Source organism: Schistocerca cancellata, chromosome 4 (assembly GCF_023864275.1).
Source record: "Schistocerca cancellata isolate TAMUIC-IGC-003103 chromosome 4, iqSchCanc2.1, whole genome shotgun sequence".
Lineage (NCBI taxonomy): Eukaryota > Metazoa > Arthropoda > Insecta > Orthoptera > Acrididae > Schistocerca > Schistocerca cancellata.
This window is the reverse complement of record NC_064629.1, coordinates 658071725-658096117: the sequence shown is the minus strand read 5'-3', so window position 1 is coordinate 658096117 and position 24393 is coordinate 658071725. Positions and strand designations below refer to the sequence as shown.

The 24393-nt window shown below is 41.2% G+C and overlaps 2 protein-coding genes across 8 annotated transcripts in view; both read right to left on the bottom strand.

The window, feature by feature from the left end:
- LOC126183383 (F-box/LRR-repeat protein 2) overlaps positions 1-5087 on the bottom strand; it is a 262031-nt gene extending 256944 nt beyond the window's left edge. For 4 of the 7 annotated variants that reach the window (XM_049925315.1, XM_049925319.1, XM_049925316.1 and 1 more), the window contains exon 1: positions 4756-5087. Coding sequence is in view for 3 of the 7 variants with exons in the window: in XM_049925316.1 (XP_049781273.1) it covers positions 4756-4785 (30 nt within the window). In the remaining 4 variants the exon portion in view is untranslated. Of the gene's footprint in view, positions 1-4512; positions 4547-4755 lie in introns of those variants that run through there. The other 3 variants (XM_049925321.1, XM_049925322.1, XM_049925323.1) reach the window with 2 other exon arrangements.
- Positions 5088-9248: 4161 nt separating this feature from the next.
- LOC126183384 (uncharacterized) overlaps positions 9249-24393 on the bottom strand; it is a 173482-nt gene continuing 158337 nt past the window's right edge. Inside the window, exon 7 of the mRNA XM_049925326.1 lies at positions 9249-9414. The gene's annotated coding sequence lies outside the window, so the exon portion shown is untranslated. The remainder of the gene's footprint in view (positions 9415-24393) is intronic.

The following is a 24393-nucleotide window of genomic DNA, read 5'->3' as shown; positions in this document are numbered from 1 at the left end:
AGGTTCTCTCTGAGGCGCTCAACTACTACGGTTGCTGATGCAGGTGGTCTATAGAAGCATCCGACTATCATATCTGACCCACCTTTGATACTTAGCTTAACCCAGATTATTTCACATTCGCATTCGCTAATAACTTCACTGGATATTATTGAATTCTTTACTGCTATAAATACTCCTCCACCATTGGCGTTTATCCTATCCTTGCGGTATATATTCCATTCTGTGTCTAGGATTTCGTTACTGTTCACTTCCGGTTTTAACCAACTTTCCGTTCCTAATACTATATGCGCACTATTTCCTTCAATAAGAGATACTAATTCAGGAACCTTGCCCTGGATTTCATTACTTTCGCCTTTCTTCGATTTACTCTCAAGCCATATTCTCTACTCAAACTGTTCATTCCATTCAGAAGAACATTTAATTCTTCTTCACGACTCCTGAACCTCTCTTTTATTTTCATTATTGCTTCTTCGAAGTACAGATTCAACAGTAGGGACGAATGACTATATCCGTGTCTTACACCCTTTTTAATCCGAGCACTTCGTTCTTGGTCGCCCACTCTTATTATTCCCTCGAGTATCTCACGCGTCTCTCCCTCTACCTTACCCCTATTTTTCTCAGAATTTCGAACATCTTGCACCATTTTACATTGTCGAATGCTTTTTCCAGGTCGACAAATCCTATGAACGTGTCTTGATTTTTCTTTAGTTTTGCTTCCATTATCAACTGCAACGTCAGAATTGCCTCTGTTGCCTTTACTTTCCTACAGCCAAACTGATCATCTAACAGATCCACAATTTTCTTTTCCATTCTCTCGTTTATTCCTCTTGTCAGCAACTTGGATTCACGAGCTGTTAAGCTGATTGCGCGGTAAGTTTCGTACTAGTCAGCTCTTACAGTCTTCGGAATTGCGTGAATGATGTTTTCCGAAAGTTAGATGCTATGTCCCCAGGCTCATACAATATACACACCAACGTGAATAGTCGTTTTGTTGCCACTTCCCCAATGATTTTAGATATTCTGATGGAATGTTATCAATCTCTTCTGCCTCATTTGATCTTAAGTCCTCTTTGTACCGTTCCCACCAATCCGCTCTCCCCTCTGTACTCAGTGGAATTCCCGTTGCACTTTTAATGTTACCAACACTACTTTTAATTTCACCGAAGGGCTTTTTTTTTTTTACTTTCCTGCATGCTGAGTCAAATCTGGATGGTATTATGTTTGCAATTTGGAGAGCCTTTTTGTTGTCGACGAAGTGGAGGAGATTTGCTACGTTATTCACTTCCGACCAGAATCCGTAACGACGACGTTCATCTACATACAAAATGCCTGCCATCAAACACACTACATACTTCATATCGAGTTGATTGTAGAATAAGGAACCAAATTCGAGAAAAACACTATAAATTAAAATACTCCGAGAAAGCCTTCGTAGTTAACGCATCTGCAGCAGTTGAAGGCAAGTTGTTAATGTATGTTACGAAGAGAGTGCCCTCGGTACGTAACCCTAAGGAAAACATGTTAACAATATCCCGTAAGATGCTAGCTCATGTCTTGTTATGTGAGAGTGAAATGCAACCTTCTGCTTCCTACTGTTCGGATTAGGCAACCGATGTCTTAATCTTGATTCCTTCTGTTTCAGCTAGACAGGGTGTCTCAGAAATATTGCGAAAAACTTCGAAATGCCTTAAGGAACAATTCGAGGATAGGAACCCATGTCCGAAAGCGTCATCCAGAGACGCCACAGAGCGTCATTGCTATAGGCGCCGGCGCATAGGCCACCCCTCGGCGGCAATTGTGACTTTGCACGCTGGCGGACCGTAGACGGACAGTATCGCAATGTTGTTTGTTGTTCAATGATCGCTTGATTGCCAAGATCGCTAGTGGATAACATGGTTCGAACTGCTGCGAATACTAGCCTTGTCTCCTATGAACATGATGCTCTGTTGCCTCAGTGGATGACGATTTCAGGCGCTGGTTTCAATTTGCAGTTTATTTTTCTTCTGTACACCGAGAAACAATTGAGATTTTAGAAGGTATGGAAACCAATGTCCGAAACCGTAATCCTCGAGGCAATAAGAGCATCGCATTCATAGGAGACAAGGCCTTTCCACTCAGCAGCTAGCTCCATCTTCTCCACTGGCGATCGTGACAATCAGTCGCGATAACTGAAAAACTGACAACATGGCGAGACGTACCTCCTAAGGTCCGTCAGCGTACAAAGTCACGTTTGCTGCCGAAGGGGTGGCCTCGTGGCAAGCGCCGGAGCCTGCAACTTTGACAGTCTGTAGCGTCGTTGGATGAAGTTCCCGGACATGCGTTCTCATCCTCGATTTGTTCTTCAAGACACGTTTACAATCCCTCTAAGTCTGTCGCAACATTTCTGTGGGTAGTTCTATATTAAAAAGTATATAGAAGTCGCACAAGACACTCAATACCCGCAATTTCTGAGAAGTATCTTCCAGTAACTCGTGTCAGAAAGAACACAATGCCTGCTCCGCTGAAGTACTATACCCAAAATTGAATTGTTCACCTAACAGTATGTTGTCCTCTTGACCTTGCTGAAATGACACCTCCGCCCCCTACCAATTAGCTCGAAGTGATTAGAAGCAAATACAGTTTTATATGGGCAGACTGCGGGAATTACAATGTTGAAAAAATTGGGAGGTACTGCAGCAACATTTATTTTTCATGCTCCTATATACCGATCACTTCAGCTAGTGTCACGTCGCGAACTAGCACATGGACTTAACACTACTTACAATGTAATTGCAGCGTTTTCCTTTCGCCACTACTGCAAAGCTTGTGCTTGTCGAATAAGGAAGTAGTTTATCATTTTTCAGCACAAAAATCAACACACTGGGTATAATGTAAGGTTTTCTCTTGTATGCAATATTAAGTGCGATAGCACGAAGGTTAAATAATAACGGCAACCAGAGCTTTTGCTTCATAGCCCAAGTGTAGAAAGAGAACGTGGGATTCCAACCGTCATTTACTCACTTTGCCCACACATCTGGTTTTGGCACACGTCCTAGATGTGCGGGCTCTGATCGAAGGCATGTTACGTCAATTCGACCAACGACACTATCAAAATACGAAATCACATAATTACGGTATCTCTCAACTGACAGGAAAATCTCCCCCCCCCCCCTTCTCTCTCTCTCTCTCTCTCTCTCTCTCTCTCTCTCTCTGTGTGTGTGTGTGTGTGTGTGTGTGTGTGTGTGTGTGTGTGTGTGTGTGTGTGCGTGTAAAACGTTACTGTCAAAAGAAAACATACAGGACAACCGTATCAATTACAAGATTCGATTGCGTAGGGTCGAAGTATGCACTCAATTTTCACTTGTTACGAAGTAATACGAACAATACAGTGGCCTGTATTGCATCCTGCGACGGAAAGTTTACTGTCCATGCAATGTATCTCTTCTGCAGGAATACAAGAACCTTCCTCTCGCGCGGCCGACGTGATGTTTACACTCTAAGAATGTTTACACATTATGGCTCGTCTTATCAGCAACAGCAGTGTAGTGTTCCGGAATTCATACTGTCCAAGTAAGGTACGTACGTAGTTACAACTACTTTTAACTGACAACTTAGTGTCCAGTCTAAATACAAGCAGAAAATTGTGCCCAAGCAATCCGTATATCAAATCTATGTAATGCCTGTACTTACAAACATAACAAACCTCATCGAAAATTACATCTGTTCGTCACCCTTCAGATGAATAAGTTTTAAACTGCTGGTTTTTTCTTTGAAATTTCTTCTAGCAAAGTGATAAAATACAGCGGGTCACAAATATTTATGTGCATGAAACCAAAACATTTCAACACACAAAACTGAAGTTTTACAAGACGACCAAAGATTTTTATTATAAAAAAATCAAGCAAAAGAATATTATGTATTAGGGGCAGTTCGAATCAACAATGGAAAATACAACAGATATTCATCAGATCACATTTCTTTATATAACGTCACGCAAGCTCGTGAAAACCTGATACAATCAACACTAATCAGGCGGCTATTTCTCCTGGATTTTATTACAACTATGTCCAATAGCGACTTTACACACTGGCACCACATAACCGAATTTAAACATTAAATGTTACAGTGAGAGAACTAGCGAAAGCGAAAAAAAAGTCCTTGCATATGGAATTTTCACGCTTTTCTTGCTTCAGGTCAAATATTCGATAACGACGTAACAGTAGCTCCGTGTAACATTTTCTGTACTACAAAAACTGCCTAACTACTACTAGACTCTTCTCATAACGCACGTATATATAAACTAACAGGTTTTTCGTCATACGATCGCGACGATACAGAACTAAATAGTTGTAGACCTTCTCACAGGGACTTTGAGAAATCTATACAAACGCGCAATTTTTATAAGAACAATAAGAAATGTAAGTCAGAACAACTAGAAGTTTACGGAAAAAACTGCGTAGTTTGCGAGACTACTTTGATTCTGTAAAGCATAATTACTTAAAGTGGATTAATTACTCGTTGGAAAATACACACCAATGTTACAGAAACTGAATGTTTCCAAATACACTCACATCACATTAGAACGATCTGTGTCAATACACTAGCGTACTTTATACTACAGCTGGAGTTGTCCAAACTTAACCTCTACGGACCACTATGCGCATCAAAATCAGCTGTTTATGTTTCACAATGGCGGATGGTACAAAGATGCCAAAAATTTGTGCGAGTGTTATGAGATAAAACTAAAACGAAAAGCATAAAGCTGAAAGAACTTACCTCTAATTTATTTCTGTTTGCATGGATCATTCTGCTACAACGCAGTACAATGCTTGCAAATGGAAAATCCTACGTCGACATACATCTAACAAAGAACGAAATTACGACAGGTACATTCAAATTACGTACGAAGATGCACCGAACGGAAGTCCAAGACAATGTTTATAATTTTATGCGTTATTAAGTCCATTTTACAGTGACACGATCGCACAACAACACGAAAAAAATTCTAAATGAAATCGCCGTTCTTCCAACCACTGTTTCTAATGTTTACCACAAGCTACTGGCGTCTCACGCTTGCACTGGGGTTTTCAGTGACAGTACGGGCCGCACGAACTTCGCTTCCACCAATCGGGTCGCTCCTCGCCTGGTTCGCTCCTCTAACTGGTCGAGAGTACCTAAACAAAAACAACTACAGCTGCTCCTAGTGACGTCACGGGGTAGGGGGTCGATGAACAAAGCGCGATCAATGTCATTTCGTATACATCGCACAGCAGGCTGCGTGGCATTGTTGTTTCCGCTGTGTGTTTCGCGACTGAGAAAAAGATTAAGTTCTGGTATATTTTTTGCGAACTGTGAAAACCTTACACTGATTCACAACTAACTTTACAAATTCATCACGTTTGTAACAGAACGCAAATTAATGTTCCGTTAAGTAATTTATTATTTAATGTAATCATCAGAATGGCAATATAACAAATATATGACTCTATTCCAACGTTTAACCTGTTACTAAACACTGGGTGTAATTTTACAGAGCTTTCATGCTAGCATAAGTTCACCATTAATCGAGTTTGTTTACTGTCATAAACAATTTTTTTCGGCCATTAAATGAATGTATCTTAGTGTATTTAATTTTTGTCTGCTTTCCATTTTTATTACTAATACTGTATGAAAGAGAGCACTTAATGATGATCTACTGATTACTTTTACAACTTTTTGCAACGTATTGACAGTGAACCTGTTTACTGCACCATAGAAATATCACCTAGATAATTTCTCATTTTTGGTGTTTTCAGTTGGATGTACTACTCTAGTGAATAGATGACCACTTTCATATGTCTATTACTAACTTATACAAACACATTTCAATTGAAAAAAACTCATTCAGAATAAAGGTGAAGCAAGAGTAAGTATTCTGACTGACTAGCTTTAAGGAGACATACTGAACAAGTTTAACCAAACTCATTTTACTGCAAACAGAATTCCCACTAACACCCAGGTCACTGCTGAAGCAGTCTTTGTAAGTAAACTGAATAATTTTACTTGTTGTTAATCATTAGTACTTGACACATTGGTTACTAGAATACCTCAGACAGTATTCTACATGAACGCAGGTGAGTCAACATTTAAGAAGAGATGTGTTCTGGAAGACTATCAGAAATTATTGTGGAAACTGTTACACATTTATGTCTCCCATAGTGGTGTACTATCTGCTTTCAAGCCCCATGATGTCTCAGTCTCAGTTTCTAGGGCTGGAAGTGATCACTGGCCCTGACAGCTCAACAAACAATAAATGAAATGCGTAATCTGAACTGAAACACACAAAAAGAAAACAATGGACCTCTACTTTTTGGAACATATCTATGAGTTTCTGGGTTATGAGCTTAGAAAGTAAATGAAACCAGATAATTTTAAATGCTCAGCACATGTGTGTTCCCATTAATTTCTATTACCCATACGTCCACCCATAAAAATGGTAACTAAACAATCTCAGTGTTAGTTCCTAATATCCATTTTTCATCACCCAACTTGCTACTTCATTGCAAGAAGGTAAGCATCGTTGAGTATTGATATTTTATTGCTCGTATTCCACTGCCTCTCAGAAAACTCTGTTTTCATTCCAAAAGTCTTAAAGTATTACTAGCCTCAGATAAATATTTCACTGGAGATACAGGAACAAACAAGTGCACTATATGATATAGAGGCACTGTAAACTTATCCTCTCCCCCTCCTCCTCCTCTCATATTACACTGCATGCTGGCTTATGTAATAAATCCTCTGCAAAAGTGGAACATATCTAAATTAGTGTACTTGCTGGAAAATTACATTTGTTTTGCACTGCATGGATATGTATAATGTATTTTCACAAGCACATGTGGAATACACTTCACAGAATAATTTAAAAAAGAGTTGTTGGTAATTATTTAGTAATCAAAGTAATTTGCAAGTCACTCTCCTCAGTTTACATCTCCCTGGGTCCATAAAAAGTAAGCATATTGATGCACATTGTACCCAGCCACGGCACGCAATTTGAACATTTGTGACACGTTAAAACTGCATGTTGGAACAGTAATCAGTTCTGGATAATTTCCCAACTAGTGACAGGTTCAAGCTGCAAGTCTGTTCACATCATCTTCAGAGAGGGTTCAAATAGTAGATCATTGCTTGCAAATGGCACATATCCACGTCTGCCACATAGCTTTAAAGAGTCCCACATCTTCATTGCAGCACTTTGTGTCTCCTCTCAGTAAGTAGGGTTTTTACCCACATTTGTTCTCATTCTGACTATTCACTTCGACACAACCTATGTTTGAACTATCACAATGGTCTGCATTACAATGCAATTCTAAACTACTTGTATTTTCCAGCAAGTTTAACGAATATATACTTCAATGGTTTGCAGCTGGGAGAGCTTGTAGACAAGGTGGGACATTTAATTGAGTGTTATGCCTGACGTCTTCCTGCAGAAACCTTTTTTATGCTCATCCAGATAGAAACCTAAGAACCTTATATTAACTTACTTCTTTCTCTTCACCTCAAGTGCTCCTCACTTCTTTACACCATGTTTTTTACAACATTCACTACATATATACACCACAACCCACTGTATGGTGAACAGTGGAGAGCGACTTGTACCATTCTTAACCCCACCTGTCCTTTTTCCATTTGCATATGGAGTGCCGGAACAATGACTGCCCGACTGCCTGGATGCCGCCGCCCCCCCCCCCCATGTTCAGCCTATCTTCTGTTTATTCTCACTGTCTGTACATGAGCCTGCTTCAAAATGGTTCAAATGGCTCTAAGAACTATGGGACTTAACATCTGAGGTCATCAGTCCCCTAGACTTAGAACTACTTAAACCTAACTAACCTAAGGACATCACACACATCCATGCCTGAGGCAGGATTTGAACCTGTGACTGTAGCAGCAGTGTGGTTCTGGACTGAAGCGCCTAGAACCGCTTGGCCACAGCGGCCAGCGAGCCTGCTTCAAATACCTGTTCTCTAAATTAATGTAACAGCATTTTCGAGATCAGTATCACATTTTTTTCGGCTGTTTCCACTTTTGTTCCCAAACAACTATGTTGCAGTTCTGTGTGGGCCACACTGATCTGTTCAGATACTAACTGTGCACCTCTGAATTTCATTGACACCTTCCATCAGGCTGACTGGATGAACATAAAAAAAAAAAAAATCCAGTAGGACTCTAAGAATATGTCACACTAGACTCCTACAACAATTTGTGAAGTGTAAGGACTACTCTGTCCAGAATTCTCAAATCTGTCTTCCATTTCTGTTCCCAATTACTGATTTAATTAGCTTATTCGATTTCATACTAATTCATTGTGTTACACCTAGAAACTCAAAAGTTTCAACACACTCAAAGTGTAGGACTAATTATGAAATAGGATGCTATTCTTTTCTTTCTCTCTGTTATGAATATTATCTTGCAGTTATGCACATTTAAACTGAACTGTCATTCAGAATATTAAGTGGAAATACTGTTTAAGTAGTTCTGCATGACTTTGCAATCATTCAGTCATGAGAGTCTTCTGTAGACACCATTTTCAGTGAACAATCTGAGACTGCAGGCGGTCCTATCAATTAAACATTTACATATACTCCTAGAAGTTACTCTAATATCTGCCGAACATATAGGGTCCAACATAATAAACTTCCACTTTAATTTCCTTTCTCTGTTGATCACTCCATCCCCCGTTTCGCCTTCATGCATCTTGTGTCAGTTGTCATACTGTAAATTTGCATTACTACCTCATAAAATCTGCAACAGTAAATGATTTGTTTTTCTTTCTCTTACTTTCTGATTCCAAACAGCAAGCAAATAACTTTAAATACTTTTTCTTTCATGTACATATTCCCAAAATTATTCCATTCAACTTAAGATGTTTTTTTGGAAAAAAACTAGCAGTTGAATTTAAGCCTTAACTGCAATGACAGCCATACTGCAATGAATGTCTCTTCATTATAATTAAAGTAATATTTCCTTCACATAACATCTGTTTCCTCTTGTAAATTATTTTCCTTGGCTTATAGGTCATTAATACATGAGAAATGAGGTCTTACTATGAAAAAAAAGCAGCACATCAAGGATTAAATTATAATTGTGAACAAAGTGCTCATTAGAGCTACTTATCTCAGTTTACATTTAAACTAAAATGACATACATTTGCAAAAGACATAATGTGTGCTATTAATATTTATGAAAGAAGGGTGTTTACTTACCAACTGCCAAAACAAGATTAACTGGAATACGGCAGAAGTTAGGAACACAATCAAATTATTTAATTTCTTTGTGTGCATCTGCACTATTCCATTTCTTGTATCAGCAGCTGGGAAGTAGGTGCTCCTTTTCTGTCATATATTGTTAATAGATGTATTTTATTCTTTTTTGAAAGAGATACTGTATTCAACCAATCTGCAAATAATTATTACACTAAGTGTGTGTGTGGTCTGTTGCCAGATAGACTACCAATGAAAGTAAAGTAACAATAGTACTGTACATGGAATTTATTGAATGAAGGTGATCATTGTGGATTCAACAGGAAGTAGTGGATTTAAAAATAACATTGAAAGGATAAAGTGACAATGTTTCAAAACTCTGAAAAATACTTGCCAGAATTCTGAATTATAGTATAGCACACACTTTTAACCTGTAATTTCCTGTTTCTTTTAATACTGAACACCCTTACATATATTAACTCAAACTGATGTCAGCATACAAACCTAGTTTTTAATTTTGGATTACTTTTTTTAAAATAAAAATTGCTATCATATACTGACAGTCAGAATCACCTTCTATTCAGGTCAAGATAATAATAAGTTTTGTGGGGCAGCTTCCATGAGTTAATTGCACCAAACTAGAAATATGCAAGTACTGCACAATATGATTTCAGTCACTTTTAATGAACATCACTGTTGCAGCAAGAGATCAAAATATTTAGGTTCTTATAATAATTTTATCACAAAGTAATTCTTAAAGCAATATAAATTTATTAAAACAACAACATGAAAACAATGACAAAGTAAAAATTCAGATTCATTTTCTGCAAACAAATCCTCTTGTCTAAAATGCATAACAATGAAATTACATTCAAAATCTGTGTGTGTGTAAACATGGTTCAACCATTATAACAACCACACTGAGGTGACAAAAATAATGGGACAGCAGTATGCAGATACACAGATGGCAGTAGTATCATGTACACAAGGTAGAAAATGGCAGTGCATTATTTGTGCTCAGGTGATTCATATGAACATGTTTCTGACATGATTATAGCCTCACGACAGGAATTAATAGACTTTGAATGTGGAATGGTAGTTTGAGCTAGATGTATGGGATATTTTACTTCGGAACTCATTAGAGGATTCAGTATTCCGAGATCTAGTGTCACGAGTTTGCCAAGAATCCAAATTTCAGGCATTATCTCTCACCACAGACAACACAGTGGCTGACAGCCTTCTCTTAACAACCGAAGGCAGCGGCATTTGCTTAGAGTTGCCAGTGCTAACAGACAAACAACACTGTATGAAATAACAGCAGAAATCAACATGGGACATATGAGAAACTTATTCGTTAGGCCAGTACAACAAAATTTGGCATTAATCGGCTATGGCAGCAGATGGCCGAGTGAGTGCCTTTGCTAACAAAATGACACTGCCTGCAGTGCCTCTCCTGGGCTTGTGACCTTATAGGTTGGACTCTAGATGGCTTGGTCAGATGAGTCCTCATTTCAGTTGGTAAAGAGCTGATGGTAGTGTTCAAGTGTGGTGCAGACCCCACGGAGCCATGGTCCCAAGTTGTCAACAAGGCACTGTGCAAGCTGGTGATGGCTCCACAATGGTGTGGGCTGTGTTGACGTGGAATTGACTGGGTTCTCTGGTCTAACTGAACCAATGATTGACTGGAAATGATTATGTTTGGCTACATGGAGACCATTTGCAGCCCTTCATGAACTTCTTGTTTCCAAACAATGATTCTTATTTTTATGGATGGCAATGCACCATGTCAGAACATTCTGGACAATTTGAGCGAGTGATTTTGCAACCCACTGAACATTTATGGGACATAACAGAGGGGTCAGTTCATGAACAAAATCCTTTAGTGGCAACACTTTTGCATCTATGAGTAGCTATAGAGGCAGCATGGCTCAGTATTTCTGCAGTGGACTTCCAAAGACTTGTTGAGTCCATGTCACAATGAGTTGCTGCACTACATCAGGCAAAATGAGAGCCAGCATAATATTGGGAGCTATCGTATGACTTTTGTCACCTTAGTGTATTTGCACAAGTAAAGAACTGGTAAACTGTGAGGAGCCCCTTTGCTGTTGTTATTAATAACACTTCCAACAGTAAATTGGCCATTAGTCCAAAGTAGCAACATAATAACTATATCATTATGATTTATACCATACTTCGTTACATATGGAAACAAATTTACATTCAGATGACATCTGAGAACCTGAATCTTTAGCTGAGGCAACAATTAAAACTAAGTAATTTGTTCATGAAAGTCACTGATTTGGTAATCTACATATTCACATAAGTAGCAGCTTGTGAACATGTTGCAGAACTGGTAAATACAATAGTCGTGAATATCTTAAAGTATCTCTAGAATATATCATCATCATCATCATCAGTAAGTGCCTCAATGGATACACTGGCCACAGGAAAGGTCATCATACAGTTCATGGTGGTAAAAGATAATTGAGAGCAAAACTGTGACATCCAAACGGAAACCAGGTGGCCTGGAAATGTTCAAGTAAGATTGCTATTGACATTGTGTGTGAGTAGTTATACCACTCTACCAGACAGCAACAACTATATATAGATACTCGTGGCTCATTTGCGTACCTAATGACCTGCTATGAGTGTGACAGTGTTGTCTACACCATTCTCAAAATAACAGGAGCCAGAATACACTGTCCAAATCCTCCACACCATACAGTAGCTTTGCACTATGAAGTGATCATTCTTGAAGCTGATACAAACTGGTAGGTTGTCATTAGATAAAGTTTTGTTTGTTTACATAACTCTATAAATGAAAACTCATGTCATCAGGCAGCATGCAGAGGTTGATAAAATAAGATTAAGTGTTTATCCTTCCAGAATTTTGTCTTCAAAGTTTTCTACATACCTCCACAGATCTCTGGGCAATAACTGTTGCACCATTCAAATCTTGTCAGGATGGATCTCTAGATGCAACCTCTAATACACTCTTCTCTTTGATATGTTAAGAGCTTGTTAATGCCAATGGATGGATTATGTTTGACTTTGTTTAGAAACAGTTGTTCCTCATCTTGTAACTGCCTTTTGTGGCAGAACTCTTCCATTATGGTTGACACTGAAGTCTTGCCAAAACAAGTGTTATGTTCTTATGACACTGCAACATTTTAAAAAGTTTTAAGTGTTCGTGTTTCAAAGCGCTAATGTGACATTCATTTGACCAGAACTTCATACTGTATGTCTCACAAATTTTCTTGTTGAGCAAGTAAACTGGCACAACTGCGAATAGGGCATATAGTGGTATAATTGCATTTCATAAACAGAAGCTCTCTAGGACTCTGTGACCTGCAACGGCATGAAGCAATTTCTTAAACTATGCACACTAATAATATGTAATTCTAATTCTTCATGTTATTTCTGCTAAACTTTGTATTTACTGCTGTTCTCTTTTCAGAATATAAAAAGCACTCTGCTGAAATGGGCTGTAGTTAAATGTTCATGCTACTAACAGGCAAGTCTTTCCACTTGAGTAGTAAGTCCTGTGTGGGTGTGCTATGTCCTGTATGATTTCGTATTCAGGATGACAACACAATGACAAGATTGTTGCTTTCTCTGTATGCACCCCCCACCTCCCTTTCCCAACTGCCTGCTATTCCTTCTCCCACTGGTGCACAAGCTTCTAGCTCAACTGGGAAATTATACTGTGATATGCATCTCCTGAAGGAAGAGGTAAACCACTGAGCAGCTGAGGCAGTTTCACCAGTTTCTTCTGTCAGTATAAACAAGAGTAAAAGTGTGGTGATCATCTAATATATTTAAATACAAAGATATAAGAATCACATCTGAAATGCATTCCTTTCTGGAATTAGCTAAACTTGAAACAGTTCAGGGCCTTAGAAGAATGCCAAAGTGGTGATTTAATCCAACCTGGAGGTTTATTGGAAGTTGTTTCAGGAGTGGGAAAGTAGCAGCATAATGTCTAAGGTAGCATATGGTAGGCACATACACTTACATGGTGTAAATAACAGGGAATCGTTTCCCACTGATGATGGAAGCTATAGTTCCTCTTTTTCAAACAATCAGCCAAATAACAGCACAGTTTTCGAAGGCAAGCTTATTACACACTTAATGTGCATTACTGTATCAATATAATACCAATCCTTTGTTTTGTTCACTCCATATGTTCTTAGAGAAGCTTTGTTGTTGGACACCTGGAGTTGTGACAACTGGAAAGAGGGTAAAAATTATTAATTCCTCCTGTTTGGATAAGACTGATGACTCTGTGGCTCATCCTGATTTTCTTGTCACAACAGCTATGGTGTATCAAGTAGCAGTGATGAGGTGCAGCAAAAGAGTACACAGTTGAAAGGGGAAAATACAAAAGACACGAGTATAGGTTTTGTAGCATTTTAGGAAACAGTGTGATTTAAGCATTTAATTTTAACATTACAACTTTTTATTGCAGGAGAGCGCCTTACAAACTCATGGGCAACCCTTGGATGGATCTCCACAGCAGAACGTAACGCAAAATGCTCCCCACCAGATGTTGTTAGAACATGGCAAAGCTCATGTAATGAAAAGGAAGGTATGTAAAAGGAGCAGGAATCCATCCTCATGGATAGTAAATACAGGGAAGGAATCCCTCGACAAGAGTTTGGCACACAAAGGCTGAAAGAGTGCTGAAATCCAAACTAAATTAATGAAGCTTAGAAGCGACTCCAACTTAAAAATAATAATACGCGCTGCTGCAGCAATAATTATTATTTGAAGCCACCAATTTCTTTCCACCAGAGAGGGAAATGTGAATAAGAGGGAATCACTTCCTACTGATGCCAGAGGCTGTAGTTCCTGGTTTTCAAATGATCATCCCCACCATAGCACAGATTTAATACAAAAAGTACTGGTCACAAAACTGCCTAGCACACAGCAGCCGAGACTACTAGTTCAACTAGTCACTGTTCAACACAGCCCGGAGGGTTGTTTCCCTAAGCAATACAAAAAGACAATCAGACAATGAGTTTCATAGTAGTGGATAGCCTATTACATGTCCACAGCATCAGTGATGATTGATTGATTGTTCTGTTTTAGGGCGCAAAAACAACTGGGGTCATACACACCCAAGTCAAAACTATAGAAAACAAAGACAGAGAAGAGTTAAAAAATGACTATACATCAATCCCAACTGAGATATGAGAAGACAGCTAAAAACAGGGACATGGAGAAAGGGCTACAAAAGACACAATACAGAAACGGAGGTCCAAAACAAGAAATTAAATGGCCTTCGCCATATTGTTTTGACGGATAAAAAGTAAAGAAGGGAAGACCAATGGTGATGCCAAAGGGACACCACCACGCATCAGTGATGACGACGCTAGATTTATATACCTCAAGAGGCATGGCATATTCACAACAACACTGATTTAATCACTGACTTACTGTTGATACTGCCATTGCCCCACAAACACGACATGGCTGAAGTTATTATTACTGAGCCCCTTTCCTGTCCTCCAGCAAATGCCATCCAACAAATAATCTGCGGGGAGCACCTAGAGTAGTGACGTGCATTGCAGCTGTGGTGATATTTACACATTGTGGTGACTCCAGAATATGTGCCAGACATTGTGCTGTCATGTTATGATCAGTGAAATTTTCTCAAGAACTACAATTACAATTTTTGTCCCATATGACATATCTACTTCACCTGGCCAACCAAGTATTACAAGTGATAAAACATTGCTGTCTCATTGACAGAGCACAGGTGGCAACACTGGGACGATAGGTCTGTTCGTGGCTGACGGAGGCAGCAGAGGTAGAATGGACACCACAGGCACCCACGTCGTTCAGTGGCCTGGAGAGTAGCGCCAACTTCCACTAGCCACTAGCGGAACAGGCTCAACTTCAGACCAATCTACAGCCAAATGCCTGAGGGCCTTCCAGCAGGCGAATTCAGATGGCATGACCAGTGCTAGCCACACATCTCTCACAGTGTATCCATTCTGTCCGTTTCACAGCACATTCGCTAGAATTAGGCACCACGTCCCATGACGACATAAGTGGGAGCCAAGCTATGTTCAGTTCCATCAACTCTACAGATTGAAAAGGTCGGTTATTCATCCAAGATATTTCAACAAATCTTTCATGTTTAATCAACATGAGAGCCAACTCAAGTGTGATACCCATGGCCTACATCACAGGCCATATCTTGCCAGTAAAACTGTCCTTATATGTGGATAACAAGACAGATAAAAGGGTCCACGGTGCAATTGAACTGCAGATTTAGCTCATGTCAGATGTATATTTTCCACCTTTCCAACTTAATACATCATCAAACCAAAACACACATACTTTGTTCACAACATATGCCCAACTATCGCATCTGTGCTTACCGAGCAAGTGTGTCCATCAGCACAGCTGGCATTTCACACACCAACCTTGGGTTGGAATGCACTGAGGTTGACATTCTCTGCCTAATCCAGAGACACAATGTCTAATTGACACTGCTTTAGGGAACTGCTTTGAGCTTGCCGCACACTAACTGCTTTCATCCCCTTCAACAGATAACTCAATGCTCTCTATTACGGACATCTCAGACAAGACAACCCCAGAGACATGGGTTAGTGACAGCACATTCTACATTGCTGTTACATCAGTCGCACAGCTCCCTCCCCTCCCCACTCAGCCCTACAAGGTGGTGAACTAGCTCCAAATTTGAAAGGCAAATGCAACAAGATAAATACCACTTTATACTACATAGAAAGAACTTTTCCATAACAGAACAATACGCCCTTTGGTGTTCCACATCCATCTCGTACTCAAGAAAGACGGTTCTTATTGACAGTGTGGCGACTACACATGACTTAACACTAGAACCATCATTGCTATTATTCTAGTCCACATATACAGGACTTTGCACAACTTCTTAATGGTGCACGGGTCTCTAGTGTCATTGACTGTCCTAAAGCATACTTACAGATACACATGTTTCCAGGTGACTTTCCTAAAATGGCACTGATCACCCCTTTTGGATTGTTCTAGTTCTGTTGCATGTCTCATGGGCTCAAGAATGCAACCCAAACATAGCACCAGTTCATTGACTATCTTTACAAGATGCTGTTTTGCTTTGCACTATCTAGATGATATATTAATCTTTTCTGCCATGATAGACGGTCATTAGTCACACCCCCACCAAGTCTTACAAGCTGTGAAGGCTAATGATGTGGAAATCGGCTCCAAGAAATTTCAATTACAACAAGATTCAGTGACATTCCTGGGACATATAGTGGAAGCTGACAAAATTTGGCCACCATCTGACTGGACTAATGTCATTCGTAACCTACCCAGATCGGCAACATTCAATGAACTGCATTGTTTCCTGGTAACCATAAAAGGGCATGTTAATTCCGGCTCCATTAACTGATGCCTCGCCAAAGAAGCAAACAAACAAACATCTGACTCATTCCTGGTTCGGTGGGTGGACAGCACGATTCAAACCTTTGAACTGTTCAAGGTCCCAATAGCAAATGCCATTATGTTCTTACACCCCATCCCAAATCTGCAAATCTCTATCACCACAGATGCGAGTGATTTTGTGGTCACTACAGACAGCTTTACAACAACTGGGTGATTCCAAACAACCTTTATGATTCTTTTCTAAGAAACTATCCAGTTTGTAACATAGGTGGTCTGCATTCGAGCAGGAGTTCCCGATGTATGAGGCTATGAAGTATATCTGGGATGTCATCAAAGGCAGAGAAGCCACCACATATACCAACTGAAAACCCCTCACAAACGTAAACTGTAACCCAACAGCAGATCTGCCACCCAGTCAGTATTGACACAGAGATCTCATTAGTTAATACACCATGGACTTCAGATACATTAAAGGAGCAGACAATGTGTTGGCAGATTAATGATTGCGAGTTCTGGCTACAGATACATAATGCTGGCTATTAGAAATAGTATAGGATGGGCGGAGGCCATGCCTCTTGTACGGTGTCAGACAAACAACACACCTTCCACTGAATTCCCAAAACAATTCTGGTTAAATCAATATGTCACACAACATAGTTACAAGAAAATGTACGAATTTTACTGATATGCAAATCGAATAAACAAGCTGACATCTATTGAATATAAACCACAAACACTCAGACTAGGAACTGCATGCAAGAAATTTCCCAAACCCGAGCTACAAGATGCAGTTCTGAGGACACCAGAATTTTACAACGGCAACAATAGTCCCATGTTTGGCCGAAACCTGGACAGCGAGAGATGCAGCAGAGACAATGTGATGCTGTAGCCTTTGCGCAGGCCGCCAGCAGAAACGGCTCTTGTCTCTTCAGACACCCAATGAATCTAGCTTTTAATGACGACCATTCAGAAAGCCTTTCTGCAGGAACATGGCTGGAGATGGCAGGTAAATGTCTGGAGAAACCCAACTCAGAAGATTGGTGACTGTGGCTACCTGCATTAAAACCCGTGTGGAAAAAAGCTGTTCTCCCTTCTCTTGTAGCAAATAGTCAAGTGTCTGAGAAAGGTGACAAAAAATGTGCTGAGACGATTGCAAGAGTAATTATGTGAACACCTGTTCACAGGCTTGTCTTAACTCTTAAGGAGTTCAACTGCAAAGTCTCCTAGTATGGAGAATTGCACCGGCCACTGACAATTAACACTTGCAAGTGATTCAAGGGCAACAACACACGCACTATTCCAGGCAAATAGCGTGTACCATGCCAATTAACTTAGATAGGGAACAACCAGGAGTCTTGGCTTCACCAAAGATGTAAGAACAGTATCAGACTGATATTTAACAGCTGAAAAAGATTCAAAACAAATTCTCATGTCCACAGCACACTTACGGGAGCTACTGCATTTGCTGACCAAAGGTAAATACACGCGCCACGCCAGGAGGTGATATTCAATTTCCACTCAGAACTGTGGTTGTCTCGCCTCTCCTATTGTTCCCGTACATTCAACCATGCCCTGTATTTAAACATATTCACGACTGTCGAGCTTAATTACAGGAGAAACACGAGATATCCAATTTACTAATAAGAACTGATCAGCCACTGTAGAGTGCTTTATACTCTGAAGTTATTGAACTGTTTCAATGGTTTACACTCTTTTCTATAGCTCTTTACCAACCCACATCAATTATTTGGTTACTTTAATTGTGCATTTATTTCAATTGACGTTTCTGGCCCCAACTGTATTTAATTTGTTTGAATTCTGAGGACCTCCAGAAATGGTTAATGACCAGCTTACTGTTAAAGAATTCTGTAATTAGAAATTGATATTAACAGTTTGGGAATACCCAGCACATAAGTGTTTTGCCATCCTGTATGTATCTCAATTATGACTGCTATGTCATGAAGTCATACTGACAGTAAAAATAAACTTTAATAATGAAAACACCCTTTTAAATTACTCTTTGTTAACAAGTAGTGACACCTTGACCCAGTACACTAAGTTTTGTTAGCATTAACTTTTCTTTTATAGGGAGTGTAGTGGAACCGACATTGAGATTATTGTCTGAAAACATCACTGCCCATACTGCTGCACTCTTCTGATTTCTGCATGCGTGACAGGGTACCTTCCTACCTTGCAGGCTGTAGGTTCAACACTAATTACCCAAAACACTCACAGAGTGTCCTTGCACAACTTTGGTAGGAAGGTAGACCAGAACAAGTCTCATCCATGTTAGACCCTTTGAGATATCACTGCCAATTCCATAGCTACAGCTTTTATTAATATGTGGATCACAAGATTTGGTTGCTCGTCTTCAGTCACAACCAACCAAGGTTGGCAGTTCAAGCCCCAACTGTCTGAAAAACTGTATTCCTTATGCGGTGTGGCTAAATTCCAAACCACCCACAGAGTAACGGTCTCGTAAAACTATGGCGCCATACGTTCAAGACAACACCCATGAACCACAAGGAGGCATGGACTTTAGCATTGCCCTGTATACTACTAGGAATCTGTGTAGCACGTACAGATGACCTGAAAACTTCGCCGGCAGAAGTACTTTATGAGGAACAACTTGCACTTCCAGCCGAGCCCATCTTCACCTGAACTCCTATCACTGATCAAAGAGGTTAAATGCTGTATTGCCAAACTGTGCATGCCTCTTTCCCCAACCACACTAAACTCCCCAAACATTCATTGACAGCAAACAGGTGAACCAGCTCTGCAGCCGCCTTAGTCTGATTCACACCATGTCCTGGTCAGGTCCAATACCACAGTGGACCTCATATTGAACAGTGAACACCAGACTATTTCAATAAACAGGGTCAAGCATGTCTGAAGGTTAAATGATAACAGTCCACCAGATATACTTCTTACACAAGCAGTGCTGTGAGAAGCTCCAAATGGTGGCAGTTCAACAGGACACCATGCAGCCTCTGAACCATTGCGTGTGCCAGACACAACGTTTAGTATCAACATCTGCCATCATCGTACAGAGCACCTGACCATTCTACCTGCACGGCAACTGTCTTAGTTTTCACTAAGCACAGAGAAGGCTCTGATGGTGGTGCAGCACCATATGTAACTCTCCCATGATCATTTCAGATTCTGCTGAATGGGGACGACATCAACATCAATGCCAGGATTGAGGGCAATGGTCACGCCAACACCACTGTGCCAGTGCACATAGTAACTAAAGCAACCCTGTGCTCTCGTGCAGGACACTGCCATCATTAATCTCCATGGCTACGAGAAAGTCATATTGGGAGGCATCATACCTGTTATCATCGGCTCCACGAGAAACAGCCTAACCATGTTCTCCTTAATAACTGACCACAACATGGTTGGTCACGTAAAACTGCATCCCTTGGAGGCCAACATCAATGTGACCCCTTCCATCTCCTAGACCCTGTGCTCTGACGGTAGATGGGAGGGGGGGGGGGGGAGGGGGTGGAGCGCACTCTGTGGCAATCAGCACCACCTGAGAAGAGATGATCAACCAGGGAGTTGTAGTAATTCTTTGAGACTGTTTTTGGACTCTTGTTCGAGTAGTAGTGATGCAGGTGTATTGTTCAGTATTAACATTGTTAAATAACAGGGAATGGGTCTGTACCGACCACATGTGTAGTGCAGTGCAGTTCGATTCATGAGTTCATCACCCGTGTGTCACACCACAAGTATTTTATTTTTGTGGGGATAAATTAGTTCTGTGGTGGCTGCCAGGAGCATTGTGTTGTGTCCGTTACTCCATGCTGTTTGTTCTTAGTATATAGTGTTTCCATGTTTTGTATTCTCCATGTTAATTCGTAAGTACCTTTTTTATGCTTAGTTCTTTAGTAACCAGTCATCAAGGCACTTATTCATTTTCCCGTGAGTGTTGCCTTTATGTACACTGCGTCTAAAAGACATCCAGTATTAACTGCATAACAAACGAATAAAGAAGCTAACTGGTCAGACGGGCCAGAACCTAGCCCTATGGCCAAACTGGTGACCCCGACGTGATTTATCATCTGCCTAACGCACATAATAAAGTCATACTGTAAGATGACGGAAAATACAACCGCGTCTGACCCTGCTGTGTCCAGACTCGCCGTTTGACTACCACCCTTTTGGCATCACAATCCAGCACTACGGTTTGTGCAAGTTGTAGCTAATTTCTTTTACTCTGGAATAACTGCCGATGCTACCAAGTTTGCACTGGTCATGAACCAGCCCAATCATCAGTATACGGCTGAAGTGCAAGACGTGATTACAGTACCTATGACCGGCTCAAGGCAGAACTTAGTCGCAGAGTATCAGCTTCATAAGAAGAATGCCTCCGCCAAGTTCTGACGCAGGAGGACATCAGAGATCATCAACAGTCACAGTACTTACAGCACCTACAAAGTAAGATCAACACTGGTACTGTGCCTGACAGCCTGCTGAGAACCATCTGGAGCAGTCAGTTGCCGCCTGCCATCAAAGCAATAATAGCCTCGCAGTTAGAAATGCCCTTAAACACAGTGGCGGAGCTAGCAGACAAGGTACAGAATGCTGTCTCACGTGCACCTATTAATGTAGCAACTGTGCAATGCACGAGCACGTCAGCCACAGTTTCGCGCACAGACTACGATAGTCGGCAGCAAAGGTTGATATGTTGACGCAACAAATTAGCCAACTGATGTCTCAGTGTAACACCATCAGTGACTGGGACCGACTGAGATACTGGAAGCAATCATGCAGCGGATCATCAACTACCTCATCTGCACCTGTGACTGAAACACAGCAGGGATATGCTGGTATCACAGAAGATTTGGTGATCAAGTTCGTCACTGTTCCAAACCCTGCACATACCCAAATGCCAGCGGCGATTGAGTATAGACGCTTCATTCGATTGCCAGTCTGCGTCACAGTGTCTGTGAGTGAGTGACCGGCACACGGGCAAGAAATATTTTATTGACACTGGTTCTGATCTGTGTATTTTCCCACGAACAATGTTACACAGGTGTAGGCCACGTACGTCGTTCTGTCTAGCTGCTGCAAACAATTCTTCTATTGCGACGTGTGGTACACACAATTTTGAACTAGATTTAGGCCTACCTGGGTGTTCGTGCGAGATTTCATGATTGCGGACATTGCCGAGCCGATAACACAAGCGGACTTCCTGGCAAATTACAACCTTCTGCCTGCTATCGCCAACACATGCCAGGTCGACCAAACCACTGGACTGACAGCTGCAGGATTCCGGCATCACACAACTATCCAATCCGCCAAGCTGACTGAAGCAGCAGACAGCAAGTACGTCGCCTTACTTCAGGATTTTCCAGCGCTGACAAAACCTCCAGGTATGCATAAGGAAGCGAAGCATAGCACAGTGCACTATATAAAGACCACCGAGAGGCCGCCATTATCCTCTAGACCTTGATGGTTAGTCCCGGATTGGCTAGCTATTGCCAAGGCTGAGTTTGATAGTATGATTTGAGAGGGTATCATGCGACCATCCAGTAACCTTTGGTCATCGCCATAACATCTCACGCCTTAGAAGTGTGGTTTGTGGCGTCCGTGCGGGGACTATAGAGCACTTAACGCCCGTACAGTGCCTGATCGTCACCCAGATCCGTTGCTCTGCAATTATAACTTTGTGTTGAGCAGTGCTCGCCTGTGCAGCGTGTTGGACTGTGTCAAGGCATACATGCAGATACCTTCGTCGAAGAAGACATCCCGAAGATTGTCATAATTATGCCATTCAGCCCGTTTGAAAGTAAATTCATGACTTTCGGCCTCAGAAACGCTGTGCCTACATGGCATAGACTTATCAACTCATTGTTGCAAGGTCTGCCATTCTGTTTTGCCTACCTTGATGAAATATTGGTATTTTCAGTCTCGCCAGAACATCACCAACATCTCATACAAGTTTTTAAACAGCTAGACGAATACAGCATCATTCTCAACACAGTAAAATGGATTTTTGGTCAACCATAAGTAGATTTCCTTGGCCACCAAATCTCTCTGTCTGGCTCACTACCATTACCTGACAAAGTGGAAGCCATCCTACAGATTTCACGGCCGTCCATAGTTAAGGAGCTGCGATGATTTTTGGGGATGTGGAATTTTTACCGCAAACATTTACCTCATGCAGCGGATATACAGGAACCATTAACGGCTGTGCTGTCAGTTCCAAAATGCAAAGGAAACACAACAATACAGTGAACAGACCGCATGACAGCTGCGTTTGAATGGGCTAAACAAGCAATAGCAGATGCTGCATTGTTGGCACATCCTGAGCCAAGTGCACCGTTAGCGTTGGTTGTAGATGCAAGCCGGACAGCTGTGGGTGCAGTGTTGCAACAATACAACAATGACACATGGCAACCTCTAGCCTTCTTTTCGAAGAAATTGTCACCGTCTAAATGCAGGTGGACCACCTATGACCAAGAACTCTTAGCGATATGTAAGGCAATCAAATACTTCCGTCCTGAGCGGGAGGCATGTCAGTTCACCACATCCACAGATCATAAGCCACTGACACATGCCTTTTGCCAGAACAATATTAACTGTTCACCAAGGCAGCACAACCAATTACTGCACATTGCGCAGTTCAGTACGAACATCCAGCGTATATCTGGGATTAAGAATGTAGTAGCGGATTGTCTCTCCTGTGTCAGCCGCGTCTGCACCATAGACTACACGGAACTAGCAGAAGCACAACTTACAGACCTGCAGTTAGTCAATGTTCCTGGCAAAGGCATCAAGTTGTACTGTGATGTGTCCACAGCCAAACCACAACCGTTTTTACCCACGAGATTCAGGAGAAACATGTTTACTTCTTTGCATAACCTGGGCCATCCTGGAGCACAAACTACAATATGACTAATCTCAGATTGCTTCATGTGGCCAGGCATGAAGAAAGACTGCCGTGAGTGGACCCGATGTATACAGTGTCAGCGCAGTAAGGTCGGCTGGCACGTGCACGCACCTATCGGAAACTTTCCTGAAACCACCACCCATTCTACGCACGTACACATCGACATCATGTGACCATTTCCACCTTCAAACAGCCATCGATAGTTGCTGACAATGATCGACCGATTCACGCGTTGCCCAGAAGCCACCCCAGTGGACAATGTCTCTGCAGAAACCTTGGCATATGCCTTCATATTGAACTGGGTGTCACGATTTGGCTGTCCTTTGCACATCACCACAGATCATGGTAAACAATTTGAATCTGATTTGTTCGCAAAGCTAACAGTGTTCTGTCAGATGAGCCACCACAACACAACCAGCAATGGCACGATAGAGCATTAGCACCGTAATCTGAAAGCAGCCCTAATGTGCCACAATGCCGGGTCGACGGAAGCTCTCCTGATTGTCCTGCTAGGCTTACAAAACTCATACAAGCCAGATCTAGACAGTTACTCGGCAGAACTAGTGTACGGAGAGTCATTACAACTGCCTGACGAATTTGTAGACATGACTCCATAGCCTGATATAGGCCCATCTACCTTTGTCAGTTGCCTTTGTGATCATGTAAGAAAAATCTGACCTTTGCAACCATCTACGCATGGAACTGTTGCCACCTTTGCACACAAAGAAATCAGGAGGTGCACTCACGTTATGTTATGTTATGAACTGATGGCGTCAGACCGTCCCTCCAGGCACCTTACACCAGGCTACATCGAATCATCAATATGGAAGATCGCACCCACAATATTCTTGTGAATGGAAAATG